The sequence below is a fragment of the Mus musculus genome, chromosome 7 (genome assembly GCF_000001635.26).
Source record: "Mus musculus strain C57BL/6J chromosome 7, GRCm38.p6 C57BL/6J".
Taxonomy (NCBI): domain Eukaryota; kingdom Metazoa; phylum Chordata; class Mammalia; order Rodentia; family Muridae; genus Mus; species Mus musculus.
In genome coordinates, this window is record NC_000073.6 from 89,186,299 (window position 1) to 89,213,400 (window position 27,102).

At 39.0% G+C, this 27,102-nt stretch overlaps 1 protein-coding gene across 7 annotated transcripts in view; it reads right to left on the reverse strand.

Moving 5' to 3' along the window:
- Positions 1 to 27,102, reverse strand: part of Tmem135 (transmembrane protein 135) — a 264,682-nt gene that overhangs the window by 46,277 nt on the left and 191,303 nt on the right. For 6 of the 7 annotated variants that reach the window (NM_001360746.1, NM_001360745.1, NM_028343.5 and 3 more), the window contains one exon: positions 9,815 to 9,861. In NM_001360746.1, the coding sequence (NP_001347675.1) occupies positions 9,815 to 9,861 (47 nt within the window). Of the gene's footprint in view, positions 1 to 284; positions 332 to 9,814; positions 9,862 to 27,102 lie in introns of all 7 variants that reach the window. The other variant, XM_030243018.1, reaches the window with a different exon arrangement.

A 27,102-nucleotide genomic window follows, 5' to 3' on the forward strand; every position in this document is an offset into this window, starting at 1 on the left:
ATTCACATGTGTGTATTCTATGATGCAGAGATTTGCAGAAACATAAATTAAAATAAAGGGATTTTTTTAAAATTAAAGAATAGATTTAAACTGAAGTACAGGGCTATAACTGTTTGTATGTTTGTTGTTGTTTGTTTGTTTGTTGTTGTTGTTGTTGTTACAAAGGAATTGGAGAGGGGAGGGCAGATGCAGGCAGATTGCAGGGAGGAGGGAAGTATAGCATGGTCAATGTGGCTGAGCACTGACAGTGGAGACAGAGACAGAACATGGAGCTATTCAGTTACCTGCACTTCCAGTTTGGTGGGTGGCATTTCTGTTGACTGACAGAGATCTGGAGGAAAGCAGAAAGTTGCAGGAAGGGCTAGAAATGCTGAACTAGAGATGTTAAGTCCAACTGGTGAAGCTACAGTCTAAAAAGCAGTAAAATAACCATGCCACTAATTAAATGTGGCTTTCAAAGTCAGGAGACCAACATGACCTAGACAGACTAGGCATCATTAATATATGGATAATAAGTGAAAGCTCAGAAGTGTGTACAATTTACCAAAAGACAGTATAAACACTGAGAAACACTAAGATCCAAAAACAGAGTACCAAATATATACATACACAAGTCAATGAAGAGGAGCTGGAGGAAGGAATAGAGAGAGAGAAGAGTCAAGAATGAATCATCTTAGAAAAACTAAGGGAAAGGGTCATAAGAAAGGGGGGGCAAGATGCTCTAGGTAGCTGAAGGACCTTCTATGAAAGGAACGGTAAATATCCATTAGAGGAAGGCTGTTTCTGATGGCATCGGAGAGAGAAATTCTGGAGACTCAAGGGGCGGAGATCACATTGCAGTGACATGTAAGAACAGCAAAAGGCAAATACGGACAAGTAATTTGAAAAACCTGGATGTGAAGAGAAGGAAAGACAAAAAGGTAGTGTCTGGAAGGAAGACAGCAGATTCTCTCCACCATGCCTCTAAGCCTCCCTCCCTTTCTTTTCAACATCCTCACACCTCTAATCACTGCCTCCTGATGCTGTAACTCTGTCTATAAGTCATCTTCAGCACCAGCCTCATGACCTCTGATAAGATATGATTATGCTGAAATGACCTACAAAGGCTTTTTAAATACCACTTATAAATGCAGCATCTGCCATACTCCCTAGCTGAGACATGTGCAGTGTGAATCAGATTTATTATAATATGATCTTGCCACTGTTTTATGATACCACATATCACATGCTATATACTTTATGTACAGATGGTATTATTCCCTTTAGATAGCAAAGGACAAAAAACATTTCCCAAGTAAAACCAATGTTGTGTGATTACTAGCATTAAAAAAAAATGTGGACAAAAAGAGGAAAAAAAAAGAAGTCACAGAAAGGAACATAACCCAACTGAGAAAATATCAGCTCTTTCAAGCTCCTAGCAGATGACCCATGGAAATATGGGGCCTGGGGGCACTTGTCACACTGTGCTGCGGCATTTGTCTCTCACCATTTCTTTCCCAGGGAGATACTCCTGTAGACAATGAGAAGCTCCTAGCCCCCTTCTTACAGGAGGCTTGATGATGGAAAGAAGGGACACTTCTCACAGGCCCGAATGGAATTCCTAGGCCAGTTGCCGCTAGCTTTGCACAGCATATGCATACAATAAAAATATGCTAACATATTCCATATATTTTATGTGATGGTTTAGAACACTGGCAAGTACTGGTTATGTTAGCTAACTGAACAATGACAAGAACAGCCTCTGAGGTTCAAGAGAAGAAAATTCGAATCTGTGTTTTGTTTCTAGTTGTGCAGTCTTTGGCACATTACACAAATTCTCACATTACATAACTTCCTCACCTCTAAGACAGTACAATTCAGTATCTACTCTCTTTAAGTTGCAGTAAGGTTTATTCCAGGAATATTTATAAAGCAGCTAGTACAGAGCCTTGTACACAATAAGCACTCAGTAAATACTAGCTAGCTGATATAACTTTCTGTTACCAAACCATACCATTCAAAGGCCTTCTCAGCCACAAAAAAAAAAAAAAAAAAAAAAAAAAAAAAAAAAAAAAGGCAAACAGTTCTACTGAAGCTCTAGGACACAAAGACTGATACTGTGTGTCGTTTACACCACAATGGATATATAGGTTCTTTACATAGAAAGGCCCCATTATGTAAATGTACCACATTTTTTGTATCCATTCCTCTGTTGAGGGGCATCTGGGTTCTTTCCAGCTTCTGGCTATTATAAATAAGGTTGCTTTGAACATACTGGAGCATGTGTCCTTCTTACTGGTTGGGACATCTTCTGGATATATGCCCAGGAGAGGTATTGTGGGATCCTCCGGTAGTACTATGGCCAATTTTCTGAGCAACTGCCAGACTGATTTCCAGAGTGGTTGTACAAGCCGGCAATCCCACCAACAATGGAGGGATTCTCCACGTCCTCGCCAGCATCTGCTGTCACCTGAATTTTTGATCTTAGCCATTCTGACTGGTGTGAGATGGAATCTCAGGGTTGTTTTGATTTGCATTTCAATGTGGTACATTTACACAATGGAGTACTACTCAGCTATTAAAAGAAATGAATTTATAAAATTCCTAGGCAAATGGTTGGACCTGGAGGTCATCATCCTGAGTGAGGTGACACAATCACAAAAGAACTCAAATGATATGTACTCACTGATAAGTAGATATTAATTAGCCCAGAAACTTAGTATACCCGAGATATAAGATACAATTTGCAAAACACATGAAACTGAAGAAGAACGAAGACCAAAGTGTGGACACTTTGCCCCTTCTTAGAATTGGAAACAATCACCCATGGAAGGAGTTACAGAGACAAAGTTTGGAGCTGAGACAAAAGGATGGACCATCTAGAGACTGCCATATCCAGGGATCTATCCCATAATTAACCTCCAAACGATGACACCATTGCATACACTAGCAAGCGTTTGCTGAAAGGACCCTGATACAGCTGTCTCTTGTAAGACTAGGCCGGAGCCTAGCAAACAGAAGTGGATGCTCACAGTCAGCTATTGGATGGATCACAGGGCCCCCAATGGAGGAGCTAGAGAAAGTATCCAAGGAGCTAAAGAGATCTGCAACCCTGTAGATGCAACAACATTATGAACTAACCAGTACCCCGGAGCTCTTGACTCTAGCTGCATATGTATCAAAAGATGGCCTAGTCGGCCATTGCTGGAAAGAGAGGCTCATTGGACACGCAAACTTTATATGCCCCAGTATAGGGGAATGCCAGGTCCAAAAAGTGGGAGTGGGTGGGTAGGGGAGTGGGGGGGAGGGTATGGGGGACTTTGGGGATAGCATTGGAAATGTAATTGAGGTAAATACGTAATAAAAAAATATTTAAGAAAAAAAGAAAGAAACAAAGAAACAAAGAAACAAAGAAACAAAGGCACCATTAGCTATAATTCCTCTAAAGATGCTAAAACTCAAACAAGCATCTGTTCCTAGATTTGCTGAATTCATTCCTTGCTTAACTGTTTCAAAACAAAGTTCCACCTTCTTTCACTTCAGTTACCTGTGCAGAAATCAAGCTCTGTGCACCATTTTGTAGCAATGGTGCCACAAACACAAGGACAGTACAGACAGATCCTAATTAGGGTAATCTAGCACTTTAAACTTAATATGTCCTCTGAATAAATGGGCACAGAATCAAAGTATGGATGGTAGAAGTATAAAGCCAACTCACCGTACAGACAGGATATGCCAGGCCCCTCTCACAGAAAAGACTGATGAGGGAAGAGGAAGTAGAGAGAAGGTGCTGAGGAGAGATGCTGAATTCAAACAAAAGGTTCAATAGCCAGGTTCAGAGAGCACAGAGTCAGATCTGCAGATTCACAGGTGATTATCAGAAAGGACAGTTAACCAAAAGGCTTGGGCTTGGAAAAGAGTTCTTTTACCTAAAACAGAACTTTATTTGGGTAGATGTGAACAGAATGGCAGCTACTTACTTCTTGACTGAATAAGAAAAACTAAGTCAGTACTAAGCACAATGCAAGTGGAATTCTAACCGAAAAAGGACTCACAGGAGGATGGCGGCAGCCAGTGTTTCATAGACACAGTAAATTTCTAGTCCATCTTTCATGACAACAGCTGTTAGAAAAGTTCTGGTTTCTTATGGGAAAGTTTCATATTTCAACTACTATTTGTTAGTACTATGCCCAATTTGATATGGGAAATAACAATGTAAAACTGTATTCTCCACGGTGACCCATCTTTCGAAAGTACTAGCCCACCGCTTTGAAAAACAGCATGCCATCACGCTTTATAAAGCTGTCTGCAGGTCTAGCCAATTACTTTTCAACAAAATGAACTTTAATACAAAGCAAGCAACAAACAAACAAAAACAGTCAGTATGTCTGCAAAGCTAAAAAACAGAATATTTAACAAAAATTAACTCACCATAGATTTTGGAAGATTAAATTTGAATATCAACTGACTATATTAGTGAGCTTAAAGCTAGATGCACAGTGTACAAATGAAACAGCCAGAATTCTTAAATGGCACAGCTAGTTTTAAAAAATGAATCATTTCATGAGTGTACACTTGTGGACAACTTTTGGACATCAGTTCTCTCCTTTTCCCATGTATGTGCAGGAACTGAATTCAGGACATCAGACTTCATGGCAAATTCCTTCACCTGCTGAGCCACCTCACTGGACCCACAGCTACCATCAAAGAACCCTCAGTAGACAAGTGCATATATTTATAAAGCAGTCAGTTCCTGATGAAAACTGGAAGTGATCATAAATGTGTGCCAATAGTTTTTTTTTCCTGAAAACATATTGTGAAAAATAGATAAGGCAGTAGTGACAAATCGAATTAAGTTCTAGAATGTTCTCATGACACATCTGTCACACTTAAAATGACATGGTGGTCAGTGAATGTTAGATGTTACAATGCATCACTGGCCATTTCTCTGTGGTTTATAAACAAAGACAGATGTTTTCTCTAAACACCTTGCAAAGAAGCTTACCAACAATAAATGAATGTGAATTTTTGCACCTCAAGGGGCATTTTTAATATATGAGGAACAAACAAAATTTGGGATAGCATTGTGCTTCCGGTATGAGGGCCCACGCTTTTATGAACCATCACAGAAATCAAACGTCAGTTCCATTGTTTTCTGTCACCTGAGTATTAATATCAGTCTTTTGTGGTATGTGACTGAGTCCCAGATCGTCAAGGACTGCATACATGCTTGTCACAGCAGAAGCACAGGGGCAGCTAAGACCCAGATCTCCTAAGCATCCCCAGAGGGCAAAATCGAAAGCTGTATAAAACAAATGGAAAATGAGAATAATACTTCTTTGTTTGCTATTAGCTACTTCCAGAACAGAAAGGTACGCTAGTGAAAATGCCTTCATTGGAGAGACAGTCTGCAGCAACATGCTCCTTTAAATACAAACACTAAATCTATGCCCTGAGAATGACAAAAACGGCTTCTTATACGTGCCTGACCAGAACTCAACAAATGGCAGAAAAAAATAAGAAATACAAACAGACAGAGGACAGAGACAGAGACACAGACACAGACACACACAGACAGACACACACACACAGTGTGTCCTCATATGATTTACCACTTGTGTATTGTAGCACAATTCTACATAATGTGTGGATGAGGTGCTATGCCAAGTCTAAGCCTCTCAGGCTCCACATCTAAGCAAACTGCTGCCCTCCCTGCTGCCTCCACAGGGGAAGGTAGGAAGGATTCCAGCAAGTAGTCACAACTTGTGACAAGTTAGGGTACTCTGTGACACTATGTTTAATTAAAGAAAGGTCCGTTTACTTGATTTTAAAGAGTAGCAACATTTCATACACAGACACCTGATGATGAGAAACCCATGGTTAATTATCATTCCTAATTTTATTTTTCAATAAGATTAAATGCTAGATGTTTGACTATGGTTTTTGTTCATTCTTTCATGTTTCAAATAAAACAATCCCATACAACTATAAAAACATTTTGACCCTAAATCTAATACAGTGTTTCACTCCTGAAATCCTCACAAACAGGAGCTTGACAAGGGAAGATGGCTGTAATTTTGAGGTCTACCTAAGCTATTCAGGGTCAACTGAGGCTACAGCCAGAACAAAGTGGTGTATCTGGTGACGTTTTTGTTTCCAAATTCTTAATATTTAAGTACTATAAGTATAATACTTATACTTCCACTTAAAGTGGGTATAAAGTATATACCCACTAGTATATACTTGAACATAACCAATATGTGGTACACAAGAGAAAACACTTTATATCACTTCTCACCCCTCACTCCTTAGTCTGCACTGACAGCCCCAGACCACAGCCTCAGGACAAACGTGTGCGTGCTGACCAAGCAGTGGAACAGGAGAGGCAAGGCATCAGGAAGGCCTAGTGAGACATTTGAAGAACACCCATTCAAAGTACCTTCACAACATGCTTCATCCTCCTTTGCACTTGAATTTCCACTGGGATCCATAGCAGGTAGTATCAATAAAATCCAGATGCCTTCACTAGTCAGGCAGCTAGCAAAAAGACTGAACAAAACTACAACTGCCAACTATTACTTTCCCCCAGCCTACACATCTAAAGCAATCCAGGATTCTATTTTAACATAAGCCTGTAGAAAATCCTATGGAAAATCACAATCACCATGTATGAGATAATATATGTGAAGAACTATTTAAAAATCTACTAAGAGACCTGTGAAGTTCTTCATTTGGTGTTTCGGTAAGCAGATTGTTGAATGACAAACTCAGTGTGCTGGTTTTTAAGTAAATTCATACATCAGAGATGGATTTCATCAGAAAAAAAATTACGAAATTACTCCCTCAAGTTCTTTTTAAAGAAAAAGGAAAATCATACCAGTACATTTTATCTTTATTGAAATGGGTCTCAGTTTCCTCTTTCCAAGTTATACATCGGGATAAAAACATAAGATGATTTACTGGCACATAAAAATGTTCCTTTATCCTCTTGCCAAAAGACATTAACCATTAAAAGTAGACCTGAGGACAATATCATTTTATATTTAATTATCCAATTTTATGCAATTAGCTTTAAAATACTAACAATAAATTGAATAAATATGTCCACAAATACCTGTGTTTAAATTAAAATGCCATCAGACTTGCCAAATGCCATGTAAAATAACTGTTCATTGCAAACACAAGCCACGTTACAGAAAAGCACAGAACACTGTTGTGTTTGGTTGTAGTACTTTCTAAAGGGCTATATTTTTACCATTGCGCTGAGTTATTCAAACAGACTTCTGCCAAGAACACTACGAATTCAGTGACAGAACTTCTTTGGAGAGAAAAATAGCCCCTTTTCCTCAGAAAATTGAAAGTGTTTATCTTGGCTCCTAAACCTTGTATTGAGACTTCTGGAAAGTATTTAAACTGTTGTCCTTACCTCAGACATTTGGAACTGAAGCAGGAACGGGTCTGTAGCTCTGCACCAAAACACGTATTTATAGGGTTGATTTTTCCCTCTGCACCAAACATACTGGGCTAATGGCAACAGTTTTCAAAATATAATTCCCTACAACCAGGCAACAAACTGGATATTTTTCTACGTATGCAATATATAATACGCTTTTAAACCACAGACTTCTTATGAATGTTAAGAAATACTAAACATTAAACATACTTGTTACACTGAACAGTCCCTTTCTGAAGGCTTGTTTCCTTTTATGACCTGTTAAGATTTTCACAAGATGGAAATTGACTTTACATGGTACCTAACTCCTATGCATGGCAACAAGGTGGGTCTTCTAACTTTGCAACATTTTGAGAACTGATTTTGCTGATAGGTATGGCATATCATCAGACAAGTCAGGACACAAAATTATAACAGCAGACAAAGGTTTGGTTTTTTTTTACAGTGGTATTCTAATAATGTCACTGACACAAATAGGGAGTATGGGGAAATTGATGAAAAGCAATGTTCATGGTTTCTAATTCAGCTTACCAATTAGATTTATTAAAAAGCACAAGAACCAGTGTGCTACAAATTACAATAGCAGGGCACATACAGAGTGACCCCTAAGTGGGGTGTGCGAATCAGTGCAGAGGAGTGCCCTGCCACTCACAGGTTCCGAGTTCAATCAAAACAAAGAATCTAAAGGAAGAAAAGAAAAACTGGGAGGGAGAGAGACACATGCCCTCAATACCACAAAGCTCCAATGACATCTAACACTAAGACCTTCTATAAAATCCTCTGCATCTTATTAGCTCTTTGAAGATGAAATCCTTCCTGCCACACAGCGTTATTGCTTTGCCTCTATCTGATACCCTCCCTAGAAACAGCCAAATCATAATTTTCTGTTTTGTAACAGTAAAACTAAATTAAAATTATCATGCTGTGCTTTATTAAGTATTTGCTAGGATATTCTGGATATGTTTAATTTATTTGAAACTACATCTTACTACAAGTCTGCCGCTGCCTCTATCAACTAAGGACAAATGTTTAAGCTTCGACATTCTTCCTATGACTGAACACCAACAAGCCAATAAAAATTATTTAAAGGAGTATCATATGAGGGCTATAAATGCAAACTAATTAGTATGGCTGAAAGTGAAGATTATGAAGGAGGAGGTGTGAGAGACTTGGGAGGAAGAGAGGAGAGGGAGGGGGAGAAAGGGAGCAGGATCAAGTATAAGAGAAGACAGAGATGACATACAGAGGGTCAAGAATTTGAACAGAGGTGTATAGCAATGGGGGATGGGGAACTGAGGGTAGCCATCAGCAAATTCCAGATGCCAGGAAAGCAAGAGGCTCCCAGGACCCAACAGGGATGAAATTAGCTAAAATGCCCAACAAAGGGGAGGGAGAACCTGTAGAGACCATACCCACAGGTCAGACAAGGCCCCTGGTTGGGGGATGGGGCCACCCACTCATCTCCAAATTCTTAACCCAGAATGGCTCCTGTCCAAAGGAAATACGGAGACAAAGTGTGGAGCAGAGACTGAAGAAAAGGCCATCCAGAGACTGCCCCACCTGGGAATCCATCCCATATACAGACACCAAACCCAGACACTATTGCTGATGCCAAGAAGTGCTTGCTGACAGAAACCTATTATAGCTGTCTCCTGAGAGCCTGACAAACAGAGGCAGATGCTTGCAGCCAACCACTGGAGGAGTTAAGAGAAAGGACTGAAGGAGCTAAAGGGGTTTGCAACCCCATAGGAGGAACAACAATATCAACCAACCAGAACCCCCAGAGCTCCCAGGGACTAAACCACCAACCAAAGAGTACACATGGAGGCGTGGAGGGACCCATGACTCTAGCTGCATATGTTGCAGAGGATGGCATTGTCTGGCATCAATAGGAGGAGAAGCTCTTGGTCCTGTGAAGACTCAATTCCCCAATGTACAGGAATGCCAGGGTGGTGAGGAGGGAGTGGCTCAGTGAGAGGGGGAGCACCCTCATAGAAGCAGGGGGATGGTAAAGGTTCCAGAGGGGAAACCAACAGGGAAAGGGAATAACATTTGAAATGTAAATACATAAAATATTCAATTAAAAAAAAAAGAATTACAACAGAAAAAAAAAGAATAATTTTCAATACTGCTCTAGTCATAGGAAAGTGACAGACACCTTTTGTATTCTTACTTGAGTCAAACTAACACAATCCTCCAAAAAATGTTTCTCCTTTCTGTTTGTTTACTAACAATGATGTAGGATTGTCCTTTAAACTCCTGGGGTTAAGTGAGCAGGAATCCATGCCACTTACTGGTATAATGACATGCGGGAGGGCATACTTTAGTTGAAAGGAATTAGATACTATTTGATACTGAAATAAATTGGTGAATAGAGCATACCTGAAAAAGAACATGTACATGGCCGCTGTGATGCAGAACAAAAGGACCTGCAACAAGGAGGAAACGGATTATTTGCAAAAGGTACTGACTGACATCATCACTTCTATGACTGACAAAAACAAATTATCCACTATTAAATCGCAGGCTTCGTGCAATGCAATGACACAGAAGCTCTCATTACAATGTACATCAACATAAAAGATTATGTACCTCCCAAATATACTGCATTAAGACAGTAACGGACTTGTAAGTATACATAATTATACTATACACATATGGTATATGTATAATCTTCTCTCAGTATCTATGAAAGACTAATTTTAAAAATAATCCAGCCAACTAGCCCACAGATACATGAATCCAAAAATGATAAAAATGTCTTATATAAAATCACATACTATCTGCATATGAATTACATACATCCTCTCACATTTTATATCATCTCTAGATTGTTTATAGTACGCAATAAAACATATAAATTCAATCTACCTATTTTTGAGGGAGTAAAAAGAAAAGGACTATATATGTTCAGTTGAGTTTATCAAATTTTATTAATATTTTAAACAGCAGTTGGTTGAATTTATGGATATGGGACCCATGATACATAAAGCCAACTATACGCACAAAGCTATTAGCAAACATTTATGCCCAGAGGACTCCTATGGACTAGATGGGTGGGAGCAAGGTTCAACAATGAACACCTGTACAACTTGTCTGTAAGAACCCAGATCCTCAAACTGCGGATCAGATCATCAAATGTACATCTTTGATATCGTGTGGACGATGAAAGATATTTTGTATTATAAATTATAGTAGTTTGTAGTTGAAGAGAACTTCAGAATAAACACACATACGCACACACACACACACACACCATGCACACAAACTAAGGTCCTTAAAGACAAGTGATGGCAGATACTTTTTGCAGTAAATGAATGCTGATTCGCAGAGATTCTAGAGGGTACTACACTCCATGGCAGCATAATAAAGGCAAGGAATATATTCATCACACCTAGTGAGGTATTTATCTATGGTGTTCTCTAGTTATTCGGTGACAGGAGGTCTCCCTTTTATTTCATTAGTGTTTCAATTTTTTCACGCTTTGTGATCATTATATATGAAGTGTGTTGCTTATAGGCAACATGTGTGTGTTTCTTGCCTTGTTATTTTTTGCACATGGGCTCTCCCTGTGTACTGTACAGAGTTGGCTAGCCTGGAACTCACTCTAGAACAGGATGGTTTTGACAGAGATCTGCCGGTCTTTGCATCCAACATGCAAAGTGCTAGGATTAAATGCATGGAATATTATGCTCAGCACTTGGTAAAGATCTATCTTTTAATTGGAATATCTGGACTATTTATATATTTGATGTACCTACTAGTATATTCAGATTAAAAATATCTTTGATTTCAATATTGCCCCTTCTATTTTCTTGTTTACCTTTTTCCCATTACCTGAACTAATGGTACTACTTCCTCTCACTGGCTGCCTATACTGATATGTTTTTTGGAGTAGCTTTTAATTTCTAACCCACATCCCCACCACACTGTACCATTTCGTCTACAGGAACTTCACAAGGCACATTCCCATCCCTTTCTCCCCAGCTGTCTTCATGTCACTTCTGTCACCAAACCCCAGCTGGGCATCAAACTCGACACCACATATTAATCGCTTTTCCTTTAAACTGTGTCTGAAATGTTCCCACTATTTGGAAAACTATTCTGGCTGGGTATAGAACTCTAGCTTGCTGAGTCCTGTTCTTACACTGCTCTTTCCACTGTGGACTGTGATGTGCTTTCAGTGACCCTCTATCCCCAACAACTTGTTTGGACTGAGGCTCCATAAAGTATCCTGACTATTTAAGTTTGCTGTCTCAATCACACTTGAAACTTTTCACTCATTATTTGAACAAATGGGATTTTGTTTTTCTGCTCTGCTGTCTTCTCCATCAGAAAATCTAATTACATAATACTAGGCTATCTGAAATCTGCACAGAATTCATGGATGCCAACTTTATTCTCAAAGAAAATCTCCTTTTCTTTTTTTCTCTAAATGTTTTATTTTAGACTTTCTCAAATTGTTTTACATTGACAGTCATTAAGATTTTTTTCCACAATGTATAACTGACAATTATCATAATAGTAAACTTTTCATCTCTAGAAGTGTGACTTGGGTTTTATCCTATCTGCCATGTTCTAACTTTTTAAAGCTATAGGATTTAATTATAACAGCCCTTCTCAATGTCCTTCAATGTAGATTGCTGTCTGTAAGCAGGTGAAAGATTAGGCTAGAGTCTAGTACAGAGACAGAGAGAGAGGAGGACACAAGACAGAACCTATCGGAGAGGAAGAGGAACCAAACCATGCAGACCTGGGAGCCGTAAGTATTGGGGATTTCTTAGATAGGTGATTAAATAATAAGTAGGGTGTGTTTGCCCCATCTAGCTGTGCAGCTTGTGTTTCTATCAATTGAGTTTTGAGTTCATTGTGTGGGCATTTTGTGGGTTGAGAATTTACTGATATAAATCTGACTGACACATTCCAAGCCTCTAGAGCTTTGATTTCACCAGGTTACAGGGATTGTGACAGCTAACCACAGCGGATGAATGAATGGCTGGGAATGTGAGCAGGATCTGCAGCAAGGGAAAGAGCTGGGCGGCCATGGAGATCCTGGTGGGGAAACCTCGATACTAGAACATAGCCGGGGCTAGTGTGGGTGCCTATTTATTTGTTTGTTTTGTTTTGTTTTTCAAATATATATTTCATGTGACACTTGTCTGCTAAATGGCTCTCAGTTCTGGCCTAGTATGGGCTGGATTATCTATTGTGAGTCAGAAAGTCCTGCTTCCCACTGCCCAGTAGTAATTCCTTACTTGATGCCTGGCATCCTGAGCTTCACTTTGATGGGTCTTGGGTATTTCTGGGCTCTAACAAATCTTAACCTTTGTTCTGATACACAAAAAAATTACTTTGGTACAATTTAATCTTTTCAGAAGTTTTAAGAAGATATTTTCGGACAGACCGCATAGTGAGTGCTGTGGTGCGAATTCCGCCATTACTGAATGCATGTGCTTTACCACATCATACGCTGAGAGTTTTCTATAATGTCTGCAAATAGGGAATGAAACTATACTCACAACTGCCTGAATGCCCAGGACACAACTAAGAACCACTAATCTTTTAGGGTGCACCTTTGGGACTTGAGTATTTCCTCCTGTAATGCCCTAATCCATAATGAGCTGAGTACTTTCTACTCCAGCCTTCTGTTCTGTGAATATTGTCCAGGGTGACCTGCCCACATGCTCATTTTATTTCCTCATTCACAGAGTCCTCATCTAGTGACTCCTCCTTGCCTCATGACTCAGAATCATCTCAATACATTAAGCTATGGTAACAATACAGCAGACCATTTGTTTCTCATATCACGGTACCCCTGCTCTTTGATGCCTAATACCATTGGTTTATGTATTCTGTCTATTATTTGCAGCTGTTCTGTTGTTTAGTGAGAAAGTACAATCACTATTAATGTATTTTGGTCAGAAGTAACAGTATGGTTATTGAAGTAAAATTAATGACTATAAAATATTAAATTTATTTTCTCATTCATATTAGTGCTGTATATGGAGCAATTAATAGGTGTATAGAAGAATAGTCACCATCACAAATCGACAGGCACAAGCCACCTTCATCATTACAAAAGTCCAACTGAACATCTCTGGCCAGCTAATGGCATTTTCATCGGTTAGTATGATGAAGTTACAACAGTTCACATATTGTAAGTCTAAATATAAAGTATGAATTGGTACACTTTTAACCTTGTATTTTACAATTTCCTATGAATTAACAAATAATCATCACTTAATTTGTTCATTTATAAAAATTATAATGCCAGTTACATAAGCTACATGCATGAAATGCTAATAATATAATATATAGAAAGCCTAACAAATAGTCACTAGTGCATTATAAATATTCAGTAAATGCTTTCCAGGCTGGAAGATGGCACAATGGTTAGGAGTGATCACTGCTCTTGCAGTTTGTAGTTTCTGGGTTCAATTTCTAGTACTCATGTAGAAACTTAACTGTCTGTAATTCTAGTTTCAGGGGATACAACACCTTTTCTGCCTTTACAAGCACCAAGCACATACATAGAAAACATACATACATGCAGGAAAAACACTAATACAAATAAAGTATAAAAATATTTTTAAAATAAATAAATCCTATTAAGAGGTAAATTCTCTGCAGTGTTCACAAACATTAATTTAAATGATTTTGAAGTTACTATTTTAGATGACTTTTTAAATATTACACTTCAATATGAGTGGACTTCAAAAACAATATTCTAAGTAAAAGAAGCCAGAAACCAAAACTATGTGTTGTATATTATGCCTTTTCTATATGTAATTTCAAAATAGGCAAACCTATTTACAGAAAATAAAATCGTAGTTGCCTAGAGGTGGGGAGTACGTGGTGATGAGAAGAGATCAATATTGAGGACAAGTTATTCTTGGGGAATTATTAAAACCCCATGAAACTGATATTTAAGCTGGCAAATTTCATACTATACAATGTCCCCTGGGTCTAGAGTTACAGACATTAGTCTCAAAGCACAGAGTGCATGTTAGAATTCAGAATCAAATGGGCTAACAGAATGTCTCAAACTGACTTACGATGGAACTCAGATGTGTAATGATATCTCCTAAGTTCAGCCCCTACACTTGTTATGGAAAGGAAGCAACAGACCAGGGTTCTGAGGTGTGCCTAGTAGCTAAGAAACTTTTACCCTTTCTCCCCTTCTCCAATTAACAACACAGCGAGATCTATTTTAAATACTAAAAGACACAGTGATCTGAATGGTTTGTCAATGTCATACAAAAGAAGAGCTTGTAAATAAGACAGTGTAAAAAATATTAACAATTGATGGTTCTGAAAATTCAATTCTTACCAGCTCCTCTTGTTTTAGTAGTAGAAACAGTAATAAGCAGAAAACAACATAGCACAAGTGTAAATTCACATTTATCTAGCATCATCTTCTCTTAATTCTAAAATGATTAAAGGAGACAGACAGGAAGTGACCTTTATCTACCACTGTGTATGCCAGCTGCATACAGTCAGGATCTTCGGTAGAGTGGTGTAAGCTTTCCCAACAATGGATCTGGCCCATCTGACCTAAAATGTAGTAAGGTGGTTGATTTCTGCCTATGCTCAAATGCATAAGCATTTGGTACCTGAAGATATCTGTAAAAAACACACTATAGCTACTAATATTCACTGTATATTATATAAGTTAAAGGAATAAGCCGATGCACAAACACACCTGCCTTTCATAATTCTGCACCGAAGGAAAGCATTCCCCCGAATAAATTCAAAACAATATGCGCACAAATCTACGTATAACACCTGCCTTACCTATCTTTTCATGAAACTTGAGTCTAAAAGGACAGGCAAGTTTTAGGTTGAAAAAATATTTTCACCTCATCTTTTAGCTCCATAGATATGATCATAGCCCCAAAAGCATCTTACAAACTGCCAAGGGGAGAAAAATTGTTCTCTAGATTGAGTTTATTTCTCCAGAAAATATCACTAAAAGATAAAGTAGAATATAGGCTGGAGATGTAGCATAAAACCCCAGAGCTGCATAAACCAAGCCTGTTGATACAGGTTTGAATTACTAACTCTTGGGAGGTGGAGGCAGAAGGACCAAAAGTTCAAGGTTCAGCAAGCCTGAACTACACAACACCACAGGGTGGGGTGGCAGATGGGGAGACTGGGCAGAGGCGTCAGTCAGCTTTCTCTCAGTACTTTAATCTGTGTGTCCTTTTCAAGTATGAAGTAGTAGGTTGGCAACTTTTAGTTTGCTTTTCCTGTATCCCTCTGTGAAAATGCCCATAATAGTTTTTATTTTAAAATGCCAGTATCTCACCTTCTCACTGGCCCTGCCTCCCATCAGGTGTAGCACTCAGGAGAGAGGGGCAGCACTGTAAAGCTGGGTATGGTGGAGGGAGAGTGGGTGAGCATGCCTTGAAGGTGTGAGGTCAGAAGATCTGGCCCAGTCCCTAGCTAGCTGTAGTCCATGGGAGTGTGCCCAGCCCTGGATGGAGCAGTACAGAGAAGTTGAAATGGCTTGAAAGCAGGAGAGAGAGAGCTGGCCCTGCTTCTGCCAATGGCTGCATTAGGAGGGCTAGCCAGAGTAGTGCTGGAGAGCTTACCCTAGTAGTGGGATGCTGGAGAGCCAGCAGGCTGACACCTTTCAGGTACAGGCCCAGGGCTTTGAGTTGGCCCAACCCAAAATATATCATCTATGACCTGCTGGAGCATAGGAAGGGCGAGTTCTGCTGACCCAAAGCTGCAGGATCTCCATGGCACAGGGCAACAACAGAATAACTGGGAGGAGTCCAGTGAGGATCCAACTTTGATGGTGTCACAGAAGCCAGAGGCCTGGAGCCAGAGCAACGTTTCATTACAAGTGAAGATGTGTGGGCAGAGTGGTGTGCTGTGATAGCATACAATGGCCATGATGAGATGCTTCCTCTGTGTTTTGTTTTGTTGCTTGTTTGTTTTTTGTTTTGTTTGTTTGTTTTTTTTTTTTTTTTTTTTTGGTTTTTCGAGACGGGGTTTCTCTGTGTAGTCCCGGCTGTCCTGGAACTCACTTTGTAGACCAGGCTGGCCTCGAACTCAGAAATCCGCCTGCCTCTGCCTCCCCAGTGCTGGGATTAAAGGCGTGCGCCACCACGCCCGGCTTGTTTTTTGTTTTTTAAAGAGGGAATGTATAAGGGCAGAGGGTGGATACAAAGGAACAGGAAAATGACTGGGGCTGGGGTACATGATGAGAAACTTAGAGTCAGTGAAAAGTTTAAAAAAACAAAAAAGGAAAAATGCCATTGTCACTGTTATGTACTTGGTCTTGGCTCGAGTCTAAAGTAGTACCATAAAGATTTAGGTAATTAGACACACAGACATATGGGGTATACACTTTGTGGCTAAGACCAAGTATATTAAGTTTATTCTCTAATGTAAATTATAAACATTTTTCTCACCCAGATATTTTATGATGCTAATTTAAAGGCATCATACAACTGAGAAAGGCAAGTCCTCTCAAACTGTTTCATAAAGGAAACGCTCTGTGGATCCAGGGTGTGATGGCTAATGCCTGTAACCACAAAATTTGGAAGTTAATGGCTGGCTTAGTTTAAAGCTGTTGAATATTTCTAGGACACGTGACACCATGTCTCAATGACACTGCTGTCTCCACACGCAAAGCTTGAATGAGACGAACAAGTGGTGTACTGATAGACCAGAACAATTCCACATAATCCCCTGGGAAGAGGACTGGAAGTCAGCGAGTACAATTCTCACAAATATGCCTGTACAACATCAAATGCAATATGAAACTGATATGCCCTAGACTTCTCAGTCTTCAAAATTTAATTGGTAACAGTAAAGCAGACTAATTGGGAAACTGGAAACTTCTGAAGAACATTTCTAAATGTGTTCTTTTAGTGCATTAAATATAGAATATGGCAAAAAGTGCGGTGCACATATATGTTAGCCAAATTTTCACATGGAAATTCTGTCTCTAACAACAAATAGCGTGATTAATATTTTAATGGAAAATGCCTCTAAGGAAGGCAGGTGGCTCTCGGTACACACTGCCTCAGTGTCTGAGCTATCCTAAGCACACATTTCACTCACATTAATGAAGTTAGGAGCCAAAACATATAAATAGACATTTTGCAGAACCATGATTTAATGCTTAAAGAAAAAGAAAACATACAAAACTGGCAATTTTTAATGAAAACTAAGAAGTTGTTAATTATACTACTATAAAAATTTCACTAGAACTTAGACTTATATGCTTTGAAAACTACCTAAGAAAAGCCTAATTTCCAATGGCCTACTCAGAGCCTAGTAGCAACAGAAGCCTGAAGGGCAGGCTTTCTGCCAGTACAATACAGTGACACACACTCTTGTTTTGGATTGTTATGTCATTAAACCATAACACACATCAGAACAGTTTATTTATACAACCAAGCTTTGGCGTAAAACTACCACATGATTATTTTATTTCAGAAGGTAATATGTCAATAAAACTAATGATCAATATAAAAATATAGCTAACAATCATTAAATAAAGCTAATAATATATAAATAAAACTAACGGTCAATCAGTCTATTTTAGAATGATTTTGTCCTCTCTAACGATTATTAAGTTCACCCCTGAATGAGACTGACTACATCTGCAGATTGGAGAGGATCTTAAGGTTAAATAAGATAAACAAGCCCTTAAGGTTGAACCCTAACCCAAGAGCTAGTACCTTTATAAGTGAAAGACACACTAAAAGATCAGGTCCTGCCAGTCTCCTCTCCCTCCCCTTTTCTCTCCTTCTCTTCTCCCCTCTCCTCTCCCTCCCCATTTCTCCCCCTTCTCCTCTCCTCTCCTTTCTTCTCATCTCATCTTTCTCCTCCTCTCCCTGCCATTTCTCCCCCTTTCTCCTCTCCTCTCCTTGCCTCTCCTCTTTCTCCTCCCTTCCTCGCCCCGCCCCCCCTCCACTAAGACAAGACATATGAGGAAACATCAACAAAGTCCTGTCAAGCCAGGGAGATGTCTCAGCAGGCCAAGGCACATGCCTCACAAACCTGGTGGCCTGAGTTCGATCTCCCTGGAACTGACTCTGAAAGTTTTACTCTCAGCTCCACACATACTCCATGGAGGACAAATGCCCCACAATGTCATATGTTGCACAGAGCGACAAATTTGATGAGCATCACAAATTTATTTTCAAGCATTTCCTACTTCATATATGCTTAAGGTTAGCTGCCCTAGTAACTCCAAGCCTGGACCAGCTTCAAAGATTAAATGGACTATCGTCTAAGTCACTCACTCAGCCAAATCCCCTGATCTTTGCTTTTCAACCTTGGCACTAATGACTGGGAAATGGAAGTAGATAATCCTGTGTGGTTTATGGGTGCACCATAGGATGTTTACAACATTTCTGGTGTCTACACACTAGACAGCAGCCCCTGTTCAGCTATCTCATCAATGATGATAACTCAAAGATGTACAAACTTGGACAGATATTTCCTGAAGAGAAACAAAGCCTCAACCAGTTGAAACCACTGCTCTAAAATAATCTTCACAGCTTAGAACTTACACAGACTAAAATATGGAACATCATGCAGCCATATGATCTTCTAAATGCCTGCTTATCTACTGATGAGGGAAGATCACTGTTCATCTTTGTTTAAATACATCTTAGAATAGCAGTCAATTCTATTTTAGACAATGCTGTTTGAAATCCATTTTATATAACTAATACATTAGAATTTGCCTTCTTCTTTAGTATATCCAGAATTCTAAGCTTAATTTCTTATTTTTTAGCTGGTTAGCTATGGTGGTTCAGTAAAAATGGGCCCCAAAGGCATGTATTTTTGAATGCTTAGTCATCATGAAGTGACACTACTTAGAAAGATTAGGAGAGGTGGTCTTACTGAAGTAGGTGTGGCCTTGGTGGAAGAAGTCTATCACTGGGGGTTGGGCTTTGAAGGTTCAGAAGCTCAAGCCAAGCCTAGTCAGTCTTTGTCTCTGTCTGTCTGTCTGTCTGTCTGTCTGTCAGCCCCCCCTCCGTCTCTCTTTCCTTGTCCTCTCTCTATGTCTTCCTCCTTCCCTCCCTCCTCTCCTTTCCTCCCTTACTCCCCTCCCTCACTCCAAGCTGCCTTAGGATCTGGATGTAAAACTCAGCTACCTTTCTATCACCATGTCTGTCTGTGTGCCGCCATGCTGATAATGAACTAAATCTCTGAAACTGTAAGCACAACTGTAAGAGTTGTTGTGCTTATAATGTTTCTTCACAGCAACAGAACAGTGACTAAGACAACATCCCTTCAAAATTCAAGATGATGCAGATCGGAGATACATGGGGCAGACAAACCATCTCAACATTCAATATGCCTTTTGTTGAGGAGTCACCAAACCATCCCTGAGAGTATGAAACAATTAGATTAATTCTTGTCTCCAGATAAGTCCAGAAAAAATTCACACAAAAAATATCTTTAACTATTTTCACTTTTAAAATTTTATCTTCATGAATATGTATATCTATCTGCCTGTGTGTTGAGAATGCACAATTTCCCGTGGATAACCAAACACACCAGAAGAAGGCATAGGATCCTCTAGATCCGAAGTTACAGGTGACTGTGAGCTACCTACTATGAGTACTGAAACCTGACCTCCAGGCCTAGTGGTTTCATTTTTACATCTGCAAAAGCCCTAGCCCTTTTACTGTTCACGTTTTGTCTTTGCACTTAAATAGGCTGTCAGTGTTGCTGTTGACTGTATTTAAAAGATCTACTCAGATATGGTGGAATAGATGGTATGCTTCCCTGAAAACACTGACAGCTCTTTTTTTCACATGTATTGTGTATGTATAAGTATGCCCTTAACTATATATAATGTGCTACATGTAACTGATTTCAAAAATTTTATTGCTGTGCTTTAGAATATGTTTGAAAGTATAAAACTGAAGCATGTAAATTCCCCATTTGGAAAATATGTTCTAAAATAGCTTAAAGCAAAAATTACTTAGTAATACTATAAATCATTTGTGTTTATGGATGTAATTATCCGTACATATCCAAAATAAACTAATTACCTAAAATACTGGTATTAAAGCTTTATTGTTTAAGCAAAAAGACTCATTGATCGAACAACAACAACAATAACAAAAAAATCACACCAGCAGTAACTATAACAAAACCAAGGACCATGGGATTATTCTACCCAAAGTAAGGAAAGGGGCCTGAAGTTCTACTCTGGCTCACCCACAAGCCTTTATCAATGAATATTCTTCCTGGAGAATACGATCCCTAAGACTGCAATAAGATTTATTGGTAAACAAAAGATCAAAGTACAATGAACTACAGTGTTGTACAGTGGCATCAAATTAAGAAACGAAAGGAAAAGTCACCATTTCCATTATAACAAAATATTTATATTATTCTTTTTGGCACTAAAGATCAAATCCATGGCCTCATACATATTAGGAAAATTCTCTGTCACTCAGTACTGATGAACTTTGCCCTGAGATTTTTTTGCTTTCCCCTTTTTTGAATAACCTAATTCTTCTACATAAAACAAGGTTAGCTTAGAATTATTAGGATTTTCAACTGTCTTTTACTTAAACATTATTCAAGACCCGAGAGAACAATTTTGACCCTTTAGGGCAGCTGTTCTCAATCTGTAAATCACATGACTCCTTTCAGGGTTGAACAACCCTTTCACAGGGGTCACCTTAGACCACTGAAAAACACAGATATTTATATTACAATTCAAACCAGTAGCAAAATTACATGTAGGAAGTAACAATGAAAATAATCGTATGGTTGGTGCTCACCACAACATGAAGAACTGTACCAAAGGGTCACAGCGTTAGGAAGGTTGAGAGCCAATTCTTTAGATTAATAATACATATCTTTTAGTTCACCGTCTTTCACAAATGTGTCAAGAGATGCACAGTTACAGTCTCTTGTGGGAAAGAAAAATGTGCAATAGTAAATTCAAGCACAAAAGTGAGCTTTTATTTGAAGCCAAAGGCTTTGATGTAGGCCAGTTTCACTAGCAAAAGTCACTTCCGAGTACGGAATCTTTGCTATACAGCAAGCTTAATTTTATATAAGTAGGGGGATTTGTCTCCTGGGAATAATTGCATGAATCGCTGCTATTCTACACCCATTTCACATACAGTGGGGACATTACAGAGATGTTAATACACTCACTTAAGGTCTCCTAGCAATAAAGTCAATGGGTGCAAGTTGACTAGTAGACAACCAGTATATTGTCAGCAGAGTAGTGGGAAAACAGTTTGTTATTTATATGAAGCAACAAAATCACAACTCCATCAAAAACCTCATATGCCAAGGCAACATTTTCTACTGGGAAATGCTGAGGCTCGGATGCTCAAGCCCTGACTGAGTACGACCACAGCAGCCTCTTGAGTCTGCATTTTAAAATTATAAAAAGAATACTAAAATACATACTTATTGAGCTGTATTGATGACTTCATAAAATAATAAATATTTGTAAAGCATTTAAAGTAAGTAGTGATAACCTGAAATGCCCACAACAGTAGTACCTACTATAGAGTTTTAAAACTATTAGCATTTATTAAATACCAAAAATATTAAATTCAGGTACACTAAACATTTTATTTGGGTTAAATGCACTGTGTGGATATAATAAAAAAATCCTTAAACAACATTAGATTTTAAGATTTTAGACATGTTTCTGGTTACCTTCTTGGAAATATTGCCAACATATACAGTGTGGATAAGACACTAAAATCGGCCTTTCCTGTGAGACTCCTTCTTATACTATTTCATTACTAAGCTCTTATCACTGAGTAATTATGGGAGTAATTTATACTTTGGGTAAGAACAGGACAGGTAAGGTTTCTTAGTTACATGTGCTGCTGTTTGCTTCTCTGTGGTCTTGGAGTAATCGGTGATTAGGACAAATCTTTACAATATCAAATTTCATCGACTCTATGTAAACATACCTTTCTTGTGTTGCTAAACAGGGAAACAAAGCATTATCCAGAGTACACAGCTCTGGGTCTCGCCAACCATCCAGAACAAAGTATAATCCTGTCAGAACAGGTTCCTGTAAGTTCTTCACTTTAGAAAGTGCTACTCCAAAGGTGAGTTTCAATTACAACATCATGGAATGTCTCATTTCAAATACCCAGTTGTGTGGAGTTAGTGATAGCTGCAGGGCAGATAAACCCAGTGATTTGGGGAAAGCAGCAGCAGCAGCAAGGAAGTGAGTCCCAGCATCCATCCTCTCAGGAACAGGGATAGGGTTGTCACCAGTACACTCACTGTTGCGCTCGGCTCCCCCATCCCTCTCCCTTAGCTAGAAACACACTAGGAAAGTGGAGACAACCGGGGGGGGGGGGGGGGGGGGGGGGGAGGGACACGACAGATGACACGACTGTGCTCCTGACAGCAGATGAGAGGCAAAACAAGAACAAAATCATGCTATATTCAGCTAAATCCTATTTTAGGATATACAAATATTAGGAGATTGTATTATTCATCTATGTAACTCTTGGGCCCCAGAACATTAATATCACAAATGTCAAATAGCTCATATTTTTAAAAGCTGGCTAGAACATAGTTTAGTGTATCAAACTTAGAAAAAAATCAGTTCTATATACAATGTTAGAGGCGAAGCCATTACTGTGGGGCTTTTGTCAGCTTCACATATTAGTAAGTGTTGATGTTTGTAACTGACTACATGGTGAATAATTATGTCTCTCTACAGAAAGAGCATTGTCTCTGATTCCACTTCACACCCAGATATCAGACTTAACTCTAGAATATGCATGCTGCCTACCAATATCTAAGTTACTGTATACTAGCCCCACAGCAGACAAACACAGGATCCATGACTGGCTGAAGACAGCATCTCGCAGTCTCTGTTCCTATCTGGCCCTTATATTCTGTCTGCCCCTTGTTCTGCTCCTGAAACCTTATAGCATAAATATTTTGTTCAGGACTAAGTACTCGACTTATTCACAGCCCATGAGAAACCAACCTCACGTCTCTGCGTTCACCGACACTACTCTTCCTACAGATTCTGTGATGATAATCTGAAAGTCTGCATGCAGATATTATTGAAACTCTATTCATAATACCGTGACTTGAAATCAAGCAAAATGTCCTTCCACAGGGAATGGGTAAACACTAAGCTATCAATGCAGAAGGCAAAAAATACAAAAGAAGCTTGTTGTGTTCCACTCAACTTTGCCTTAAACAGTTTCACTCTAAAGCTTAAGACCAGTTAATGGACAAGAAAATACTAAAATAACTAAAGACTTCAGAGAAATCATGTAACTTCAACAATATTCAATTCACAGACTCACAACAACCTATTAAAATAATCCAAATATCCATTTATATTTTTTCTATTAAAATTTGGTGTACTTTTAGACAAAGTTCAAAGCCTTTGGAATTTCCATATTAATTACATATATTTGAGTAAAATACTCCCTTTAAAAATAAAATTAAATATGACTGTAAAATTTGAAGCATTATTTTATTTCTTTTAACACAGGTACTCACTAATAATTTCAAATTTTATGAGTACTTTAAAACATTTATTAACTAGACATAGCCAAAGAAGCAAAGTATATTGAAGATTAAAGTAAAATTCCATTATAGCAAAGTGATCAAAGAAGGATTGAAATGGCCAAATGCTCTTATGTCTTAAAAACTCAAGTTGTTTTCTTTTCTATTCTCCTACTTCGACTGGCTCCAGTTTGTTCACAGCCTCAGCTAGAAGTCATGCTGGAAGAGCAGAGTCACTGCACCCCCACCATGCCCCTATGCGTGCTCTGCAGAGCAAATGGTGGTCCATCAGAGTTCTCAGCAGAGCCAGAGTGGATGCTGAGGCAGGAACCAGCTCCGAGGAGGGGGACAACTCCCTCTGTTTATGGCTTCCCCGCACAGTTAATCTTGCAGCTGCACTAGATTAGTTTGACATGAATACACGGTCTCAATGCGGTCAGTACCAGGAGCTTCCCATGCCTCACCACTCCCTCTAACCTGCCCTATTCAGAGACGCTGAGCCACTTGTACTAGCACGCAAGGAGGTCCCCATGTCTAGACTTAAGAAATTTCTGTCTTCAGTGCTGACAAAAGAGCAGAGTTCTTCAACTAAAGGCAAATAGTTAGAAAGGAAGAAAGAAGCACATGCTAGCTGAGCACCAAGTGTAATTTAGACTGAACATGTCCCTTTCTGCACAGAGCTCTGAAAAAAGAATTTAAAATTCATTATCCAGTGAGAGCCCAAATTCCCAAAGATGATGTTACAGCATGTCAGTGTAAGTAGAACAGAACAAGGATCATGCTGGGAAACAGAGCCTGAGGTCACCTTCTCACTTCTCACACAAAACACAGCAGGGATAAAACAGTCATTTACATCAACAGTGTGCCACCATCCCATTGAAGACACCAGCACCAACAGAAAGTGTGATACAGAACGGAGTCACAAATTAATTTCCACCAGAGGGGGGTTGACTCATACTTTTCCCCCCAAATACAGAAAACAGAACAAAAGCAGTGCTAGCCATTCCTTTTTTCATTCCCAAGTTTATTTGAACTGATGTTTTTACCAAGAAACATACATACACGAACATGGAAGGATCCTATTGTATGGTAAATGGTTACAATGAGGGAAAATTTTAACCATAAAGGCAATTAACATATGGGAGAAGCATAAACATGTAAGCTGTATTCCTCTCATAGCATCAGCCAGTGGCACACATGCTGAAGACAACAGCAAATTATTGCAAAAACTTTCATCTAGCTATGATTTCAAACAACAGTTTAGGTCCATAGTTTAGACATAAGTTCATAATGGAGTGAATAATGGTATTTTCAAACCTAAGTTTCTAGATTTGTTTCAAATAAGGCATGACTTTAAGTGATCCCAAATAACTGAAAATATTTTTGCATTCTCGGTTCAATATTTGTAAAAACTACCACCTGCCCACTGTTCTATAGGTGCTTTTAGTGTAAACTTAAGAAAGACCACTATGTAGACTTGTTACTGTGGTAACATAGTTATAAAGACTTCCAGCGCTGCTATGCACTTCAGACTTTGAGATATTGTACTGTGGATAAAAAGAAAAACACTATCACTAAAAACAAAAACAAACAAACAAAAACTTGCTACTAATACTTGGCTAGAATTCCCATTAGAGAATTGTAGTAATTCCTTCCCTTCCTAATTATTTTCCTTAGTTAAAGAACCGGCCTATTTTTTCATGGTTGGCCACTGCTAGTCATTTGCAACAAGGTTTTAAGTGTTCTTATGGTTGATTCTATGTGCTGCATTTAGAAATTAGTAGTACTAAGAAATTGATGCCTAGATAAAATTCCTTTATTTGAATACCTTTAAGAAATAGAAGGCAGGAGGCTGGAGAGGTGGCTCAGCAGTTAAGAGCACTGACTGTTCTTCCAGAGGTCCTGAGTACAGATCCCAGAAACCACATGGTGGCTCACAACCATTTATAATGGAATCTGATGCCTTTTTCTGGTGTGTCTGAAGACAGCTACAGTGTACTCACATACATAAAATAAATAAATCACAAAAGAAAGAAAGAAAGAAAGAAAGAAAGAAAGAAAGAAAGAAAGAAAGAAAGAAAGAAAGGAAGGAAGGAAGGAAGGAAGGAAGGAAGGAAGGAAGGAAGGAAGGAAGAAAGACAGACAGACAGAGAGAGACAGAGAGAAGGAGGGAGGGAGGGAGGGAGGGAGGGAGGGAGGGAGGGAGGGAGGGAGGGAGGGAAAAAAAGAAATAAAGAAATTGAAGGCAGATAAGAATCAACATGTGTCCAGGCTTTTAACCATTTAAGTAAATTCTGCTTCTCAGTCTACCTCTGGTCTTTAGTTTTACTCTGTAAAGCAGAGATGCTTTAAGGTCAAGAGTGTTAACACGCAGGCTCAGATTTGTAAAGGCTAGTCTTAATTACTGCTTACCACACAGATGTGCCTAGACTAGGCTTCTAACTCAGAGCATCTTTAAACAGCTGTTTAACATTTAGTGTATGCATGAATACACATGCATATGCATACGGAAAGCAGGGGACAGACTTCTGGAGTAGGTCCTCTCCTCCAAACCTTCTTGAGTTCCAAGAATCAGGTATAGTAAGTAGCAAGCCTCTTTACCTGGTGATCCGTTTAACACTCTTCAAATGCTAAGACAATGTGTTTCCTGTGTCTCTTTGGCGTTTTGCATATCGCTGCAGTACTGCCTGGATGTAAGGTGTGCACTGCTTGGGAACAGTCAATCCCTGCAGCCTATCACAATAAACAGGAAAGGCTGACAATGCTTGTTTAAGGTTTGTTTGTTTTTTTTAAATCTAGGAACTTTATGAAATATTCATCTCTAGGTATCTTTTAAAACTGTATTACTTGCTGAGCATAGTGGTACACACTTTTAATTCCAGTCTCCAGGAGGCATGCAAGCAGATGACTATAAGTCTGAGGCCAGCCTTATCTACACAGAGAGTTTCAGGACAGCCGGAGCTACATAGAGAAACCCTGTGTCACAAAAACAAAAACAAAACAACCCCCCTACACACACACACACACACACACACACACACACACACACACACAACCAACTCCAACAACAACCACCACAAACCACTCTTGTCCTTACTATGTGATACAGTGCCTTCATGTAGAGACTTAATCATTTGCTGTATTTATGGGCCAAAGCAAAA